The sequence below is a fragment of the Babjeviella inositovora genome, assembly GCF_001661335.1.
Source record: "Babjeviella inositovora NRRL Y-12698 unplaced genomic scaffold BABINscaffold_7, whole genome shotgun sequence".
NCBI classification, from domain to species: Eukaryota; Fungi; Ascomycota; class Pichiomycetes; order Serinales; genus Babjeviella; species Babjeviella inositovora.
This window is the reverse complement of record NW_017566844.1, coordinates 874,492-881,959: the sequence shown is the minus strand read 5'-3', so window position 1 is coordinate 881,959 and position 7,468 is coordinate 874,492. Positions and strand designations below refer to the sequence as shown.

Here is a 7,468-nt window from a genome sequence, read left to right as displayed (position 1 = left end):
ATCAACGTGGTGTACGAGTCATCAGTGTAAGTCTCAGCAGCCAATGCCAAATTCAACAACGCCGATGGAATCTGCGCTTCGTATGGAAGGTACGCATCAAGGTTAGCCTTCACATCGTTCACTAACGCAACGATGTAGCACGGGTTGGCATCTGGATCACCGCCAGCGGTTGGAGCAGCATTAGCCGAAGAAGTTAAAACAGGGACCGCGGAAGACACAGTAGGGCTAGTAGCGGAAGAGGTGACGGTTTCACAAGCGGCAGCAGCATTCGCTAAGACAGAGGACAACCTGGTAGGATAGAAAGGAAGATTGGTGACAACAGATTCTAAGTCTCCTAAGTCAAGGAGAGTAGCGACTTCACTCGCGATTACATCGGCGGAATCGTCTACCAATCCTATTAAGTCAGTTGGAAACTCGCTGAGGTAAGGAAGATATTCGGCAAAGTTCTCGCCAATATCTTCAACCAAAGCTACGAGGCCACAGGTGGTATCGAGTGGGTCAACCAGCCTTTTTTGCAAGGCAAGAAGCGGCACAGCTGCTTTCGCAACAGCCAAAGGATTTACGGGCATGGGTAAATTGGATTTGGCTCTTTGTCAGTGTTAAAAGAACGGGTCTGGGGTATCTGGATATAAATTCAAGGTTTTTTTAAGTGGGGAGCTTGATAGCGCTTGCAAACAATAGACGCGAAGGGGCTGAAACTACGGGAACACCAGTGCGACGGGGTGATGCTCTTTACTTATACCCTTTCGTCGCGTCAAGATCTGATGAGGACATAGGGCCTAGCCCAAAACTGCTCTTGTGTTTAGCACGCTAGCCCCTGGGGAGCAGACGCGTGTGTCACTTCATGTGATATCTGAAGTGTCCGTCTAAATTGCATGTGTCTGCCCTTGACATCGTGGAGAAAAAGGATCAAAGATACATTAATGTTAGCATCTCGAATTCCCCTCTCTGCAAGAATGGCTTAGAATATCCCACCAAGGTCGAGACGCGCGCGCAGGATATTTCCACATTCATAGACGCACTACAAACCTTAAACTTATTAGCCACCCTGGTCTTCAAGGCGCATTAGTTGATGGGTGGGTCATTTCTTTCGACCAAAAAGAGGTCTTGAATATGCATTCAAGCGGGGTCTACATAATTATGTATTTGAGCACAACCGGCACCAGGGGTACCGAAAGCAGAAGGAGACTCCTTCAATAGACGCGAGATGGACGAAGTCGCTCTAGTTAGGCTGCGTATCTCCAAAGCTCAGGGAATAGCGGCATTTGCTGGGATATAAGCTGTTTCCTCAGCCATTCCGTAGGGATTTGCTCTGTATCTGTAAAAATGCTCGTGGTACAAGACGTAGGCAGGCTAGTCCTCGCTTATAGTCCTACCCTCTTCTCTAGGGTTATGCATATCCTGCATACATAAGACGTGGAGTTCCCCCTCGTAGCTCTGTGGCGACGTACGTAAAGAGTATGGACCTACAGAAGGCTTGCTGCCGCGCATACGCTATATGTGTATGCGTATTTTATAGGTGGATATGATATCTAGTATGACCGTAATCATTTAGCGATATGTAACGCCTATACATATATAAGGTATATGTAAACACAAATGTCTATTTTGCGTATATATACCTAACACAGTAGGGTATCCCAAAGCTTATCTTGTTGAATAATGCTTTGCTGTAACTTCCGAGTTCCAAGTGTTTGATCTGCAAAAAAAGCCATGCTCCCCGGAGTTTCAGGTTGGAATTCGTGCTTTTAGAAGTGCATATGGAGCAACAATAAATTGAGGCCTAGCAATTGTAAAAGCTTGACGTAAGCGAATGGAGGTGCGTGGGCCGCACTATTGTAACCCGAAAGTGGAATTAAGGGATGAAGGTCACTAACCATCTAGACCACAAACATGTGCTAGTACATGGATCTTACGGTTAAGATTGATTTTCCGTATTTTAAGCTTTTTGAGATGGTTTTCACGTGTATATATAAGGTATAGGAGGGAACTGAAGGTGCATGCCTGTTACTAGTCTGCTCCCCACACGGTTAAGGCTTAGTTAATACGTCCGTCTACGGCTAAATGTCAGATGCGAAACGACCTCATCTCCAAACGATTCTAAAAGAATGGCTGCATCTATGTCCCCTCCTCACGCACGCATTGAACGGAGCCATCATGCCCCAAAAAATTTCTCCTCACTTTCCTCTTTCAGTGCTAATATCTGAAAGATCCAGTTCGGAATACGTAATCAAGGTGATCTGCAACACTGCTGAGCCCGTGCATAAACGCCATAGATCGTCTATGCAGCTATATATACCTACGAGGGGCCCACGTATCTCACACCGTATATACACTCGACCATGGCAAACTGTATTACAAACGAATGTCGAGCGTCGTCTCTAAATGATAATGGTCATGCACCCTCGATTAGGCACTGGATATCCCCAATTCCCCTCATTTCTACTCGACTCACATCATCGATCTCATCCCTTAAAACCTTACGGCCGAAATAGTCCAGATTTGCAACCCGTAAACCTCTGTAATCCCTGTAAATGGACCTAGCTATAAAGTTGAGAAGGTCCAAAGTTGCTGGGTATGTGAAATTGTTTTCCTTAGAAACCCCACTATAAAACCTATCAGTTGATATTCCAATCGAGACGGTCTTTATCCGCCTTTATAACATTGATAACGATATGGCCATGTTTTGGGTGACGTGTTTCTATATTGTCCTGTCACATGCTCTGTCTCTCGAGACCCATGCCTGTATATACATCCAGCCCCCCCATACAGCTACTGAAAAAAGCTAAAACTTTATTGCAGCCGTAAAAGCCGAACTGGGCTCCCCAATGCAGATCTTAAGCTTTGGTGGACCAGGGAAACCCACCATGAGATCCATACAAGCGAGCACCATGTGCAACTGGCACCAAAACGGAAATACCCATATCGTATGTGGCGCACGTTAGGATTTGGGAAGTATCCCCCTGTTTTTGGCCCTAACCCAGATCCATTGTTGATAAAATTCAGGACGCCATATCACCAGCAACCTGCAAAATCACCTCCTCGCACCAGTCCAATAGCTCGTTTTTCTGCTTGATTTTCTCGATACGCTCTTTCTCCACCAAGTCCAACTTTGTCTGTAAGGACTGAATCTTGAACAACTGCTCCTGGGGCGATACACCGATCCCCGGCAAACTGTCAATCAACGTGATAATCTGCCGTGTCTTGAGAATGATGTCGGTGGAGAGCTCGTTCACATTGTTGGTGAATTCCTCTTCCTGCTGCACCAAGGTCATTGCCAACACTTCTGTAGAGGGATTTGGGGCCGTATGGCTTTCAGCGGGGGAATCGCCGCGTTTAGAGGGACTCTGGGCCTGTGGTTCTGCCACAGGCGGGCCCGGTGTGGGCTCCTCACTGGTGACATAGTTAAGCGTAGCGGAAAACTGTTCCACGAGCTGGTCCAAGCATATCTGTAGTTGTGTCAATCTGTCAGCCATAGCTAGGTGTGTATAGGGTGTGACGGTCTTTTGTAGGTGTAAAGAGTGGTGGATTCTACTGGCTGATGAAGTTTCGAGGCGAGCCCTTCGTCTTTTTCTGTATGAGATGTCCAAGCAAAATATGCAGTATTTTTTTTCGCCCAACTGATTAAATTTCGCGAAAGGGTCTGTACTTGTTCACCAGCAATCAAACAGGCCAAAGGCCAGATCGAATTCCTCTCAACGGACGAACCTATTGGTCGCAGACCTTTTTCAAAATACCAAAGACTTAAGCACGGTCTATAATCGATTAAAATGGACTAGTTGGTATCGGGCGGAGAGAACTTTGGGCTCTTTGAGGATTTGCAGGGTACTATTACGCCCCCAGTACAGGCTCAAGCTATAGATAGCGTTTGCACGTAAAATACTTGTGAGATTATAACTTCTTCAACCGGGATGGGAACTTTTGGATAACAGATAGACACGTGTTTTTAGAGCCCCATAATCCAATATCACCGGACAGACAGCAACCACGAGTAAAGATTCTGGGTGGGGAAACGTACTGGATATTTTGTATAATATTCCATCACGTGACTGGAATCTCGTTTTCCGGACGCGTCCGAAAAATTGCATATAGGCTGAAATGTGTGGAGTATAAACATTGGCATCACCTACGCACCGCCCTGTTTCTGTCCTTTGAAGGCCAATAACGATACACTGACCCTGAAACAACCAAAAATGTCTGAACAAACACACGTATACGCGCCCGAGACGCTTGTCTTGGCAAAGATCAAGGGCTTCTCGCCCTGGCCGGCAATGGTGATCGAGGAATCTCTTTTGCCTGCCGACATTCTCAAGAGAAAGCCCAAAGCCACCACCTTGTCCAAAAAGAGACGTGGTAAGACCGCTACAGGCTCCGGAGAGCCGATTCCCGTGAGGTTTTTCGCAGATGATACATACAACTGGATGGACGCCCCAGACTTGTCGCCGTTAACCCTGGAGATGATTGGCACGTTCAAGAAAAAGGGCAGCAAGTTGTTTGTTGCAGCATACGAGTTTGCTGCCAATCCTCCCGTGATGTCGGACTTTGCCAAGTGGGGGAGCTACGGTCAGGATAATGTGGTGGAGGAGGAAGAGCCGGTCAAGCCGGTAAAGAGAAAGGCGCCGGAGCCTAGAGTCCCTGCTAAAAAGTCCAAGCCTGAGCCGACCAAAAAGGCCCCTGTGAGGGTTCCAAAGGCATCCAAAACGAAACCTAGACTTGTTATAGCGGACTCTTCGGACGACGAGTTTGACTTGACGGACTATGAAGACGACTTTGGCATTGATGTACCTTTTGGGAAGGAGTTGTCTGACCTTTTGAGAAAGTTCGAGCCCGTCATCGTCAATGCCAAGATCTTTTTCCAAAAAGCGTATGTAAACGACATAAACCTGGATGAAAAAGTCTCGTTGGCTGAGACGGTGGTTGCGCAGACCTCCAAGACCTTGGATACGTTGTTGAAGAATGCTACAGTAATCCCGTTGTCTGTGGTGTACAAATCCAGTTTGTTTAGGGTTTTGCTTGCCATCTTGAAGAGGCCCGAGTTGGAGGCATTGACACGCACCGATAGGGAGTGGGCCAAGACGTACCGCAAGTTCCAGAAGTTGGTTGCCGTTTGGTTTGACATGGAGGTGCAAGTCGACGAGAGGTGGTCGATGAGGGAAGAGGAGAAACAACAGACGGAAACCACTCCGGAAACAGAAGTCAAGCCGGAGGCTGAAGCTGTGGCAGAAATCTAAACCTTGGAGTGGGGAACCACTGTGGGTCTTTTGTTGCATAATACGTAGAATAAAGCAGCATTTCTGTATCGTACCAACGTAAGTGGACAAGCTTAATATTTATCAATCTCGTTGCTCTTGGGATCCACAAGGAGCTGCGATAATTCAATTACAGATATCAACTCGTTTGATTGGATCAAATTGCATCTCGTATTTTCACCTCCCTATTCAAAATTCCGTTGTAGGAACCACCCATAAATTAATATTTGCAAGTTGCAGCAAACTCTTTGATCAAAGATCCAACCCCCATATACATTAGGCTTCATTGCCTGTATCCAAATCCTCGGCATCGTTAATCCGTCTCTTAACCCACTTCGTAACGCATAAAGCCAGTAATCTAATACGTTTCCCATTCAAACCTACACCTTCCAACCATTCATTTACATTAATACAAGTTACAACATCATCTGCATGCCGGCACGGATGTAGTCCAGGCCGGGCAAGGTGTGGGTATTCCCGATACACGCAACAGCCACATCCTTGTCGCTACCCAAACGCTTCTGAGCCCACTTGACAACATCATCGCGGGTAACCTCCTCAATCTGCTTCAAGCTCTCCTCGGGCGAGATGGCCCTACCGGAACTCAAGATGTTTCTACCGATGCACTCGCCGATCTGCTCGTTGTTGCCCATGTTCAAGATGGCCTGACCCTTCAAGACATCTTTGGCGGCCTCCACCGCCTCAGCGGAGACGCGTCCGCTGCGCAAACACGCCCACTCGTACAAGATGCCGTCAACCAACGGCTTCAAGTCCGACGCCTGGTCTGCCATGAAGTAGACCCCCCACAAGCCGGTATCCTTGTAGTTTGTGGAAAATGAAGAGTACTGGTTGGCCAAGGGGGTGCCGTTGGGGCCGCCGGTGGCCGCGGTCACGGTGAGCTGGTTGTCGGAGGTGACTCCCTGGGTCCTTTCCCAGTTTCCGATGATGGTCTGTGCTACCAACGACGTCGCATAGTCCGGGTCGCTCCAGGCACAGCCCTCGACCGTGAGAACAGCAAACGTCTCCTTCAACGACAAGTCCTGAGTTTTGATCTCCCCGCCGTGGAACACCGGGAGCGGCCCGCGGATCGAGCCGAGCCGGACAGGCCGCTCGGACTTTGGCACATGGCCGAAGCACTGTTCTACCTGTGCCACAAACTCCTCGTGACGGATAGCGCCGGTGCCCACGACCGCCATGCGGTCACCCTTGTACAACGACTTGACAAAGTCTGTGAACTGTGCTTTTGAGAGCGTGCGAATGTTTTCCAACGGCCCGAGGATCGTGTACCCGAGCGGGTGGCCCTGGTACGTTAACGTGTGGAGGTCGTCGAACAACACCTCGATGGTCATGCTCTGTACTGACTCGTACTCCTGCGAGATGACATTCCGTTCGTACTCGATGGCATTGGAGGGGTAAGTTGAGCGGGTCACGATGTCGGCCAAGACATCGCACGCCTGTTCCACGTCCGTTTTCAAGCACTTTGCCCAGTAGCACGTATTTTCGCGGGACGTGTAGGCGTTCAAGTGGGCGCCGATATTCTCCACCTCGAGTTCAATCTGGGCTTTTGACCGCTTGGAGGTCCCTTTGAAGGATAGATGCTCCAAGAAGTGGGCAATACCGTTGTTGGCATCGTTTTCTGCGCGCGAGCCCGTGTCCACGTACACGGCGACATTGGCAGTGGATACGCTGGGGATGCTCTGAGAGGCAACGGTAAGGCCGTTGGGCAAGACGGTGGTTTGGATGGAAGGGGTTGCAAATGTGCGAAGCCCGCGGAGCCCGCGGAGGTTCCCGGGAGAGGTTAATTTTCTCAACATGGTGTAGATAAGATGAGGAGATGAGGTAAGAGATGAGATGAGAAGAATTTATGTGTGGATGGAGGCGCCAAAATTTGAGGTCGTGTGTGGCATAGCTAATGGCGGGACGGTGGTTAGTAATCGGGCTGGACTAGGCTTGAGCGGATTACAAAGGCCGAGGAGAACCCTTTGTCCAGATATATTAATTTAGTATTATCACTATATTCTATGTTATCATATACCCTTTGTTATACTTTCCATAATTTTTAGTTTTTTGAGTTTGTTTGTTTTTTTTTCCTTTTTATAGCTAAAAACTAGGATAAATCGTTTACTGCCCTTCCACCACTGTCATATTTTAGCAAATGCGTGGCGTTATATAGTATCTGGATAATGTGGAAAAAAGATCGCTGGCATAAAATCAGAGAG

The 7,468-nt window shown here is 48.2% G+C and overlaps 4 protein-coding genes across 4 annotated transcripts; 1 reads left to right on the top strand and 3 right to left on the bottom strand.

Moving 5' to 3' along the window:
* Positions 1-901, bottom strand: BABINDRAFT_146054 (uncharacterized protein; the record flags this gene model as incomplete). The annotated part of the gene is made up of 1 exon (XM_019127178.1): positions 1-901. A coding segment is annotated over exon 1 (569 nt), but the record flags the coding sequence as incomplete, so codon positions are not given.
* Positions 902-3,002: 2,101 nt separating this feature from the next.
* On the bottom strand, positions 3,003-3,476 carry MED21 (Med21p; the record flags this gene model as incomplete). Its single annotated transcript, XM_019131803.1, has 1 exon — positions 3,003-3,476. One exon carries the CDS (start codon positions 3,474-3,476, stop codon positions 3,003-3,005), a length of 474 nt encoding a protein of 157 aa, XP_018984996.1.
* A 763-nt stretch (positions 3,477-4,239) lies between these two features.
* BABINDRAFT_162033 (uncharacterized protein) lies at positions 4,240-5,289 on the top strand. Its single transcript, XM_019129137.1, has one exon. The coding sequence runs from the start codon at positions 4,272-4,274 to the stop codon at positions 5,229-5,231; it is 960 nt and encodes a 319-aa protein (XP_018984995.1). The 5' UTR covers positions 4,240-4,271; the 3' UTR covers positions 5,232-5,289.
* Positions 5,290-5,665: 376 nt separating this feature from the next.
* MAS1 (Mas1p) lies at positions 5,666-7,063 on the bottom strand (the record flags this gene model as incomplete). Its single annotated transcript, XM_019132827.1, has 1 exon — positions 5,666-7,063. One exon carries the CDS (start codon positions 7,061-7,063, stop codon positions 5,666-5,668), a length of 1,398 nt encoding a protein of 465 aa, XP_018984994.1.
* Positions 7,064-7,468: the final 405 nt, after the last annotated feature.

Excerpts from the sequence above, each read along its gene's own strand:
- BABINDRAFT_162033 (XM_019129137.1), top strand. The coding sequence starts at position 4,272 with ATGGTGATCGAGGAATCTCTTTTGCCTGCCGACATTCTCAAGAGAAAG.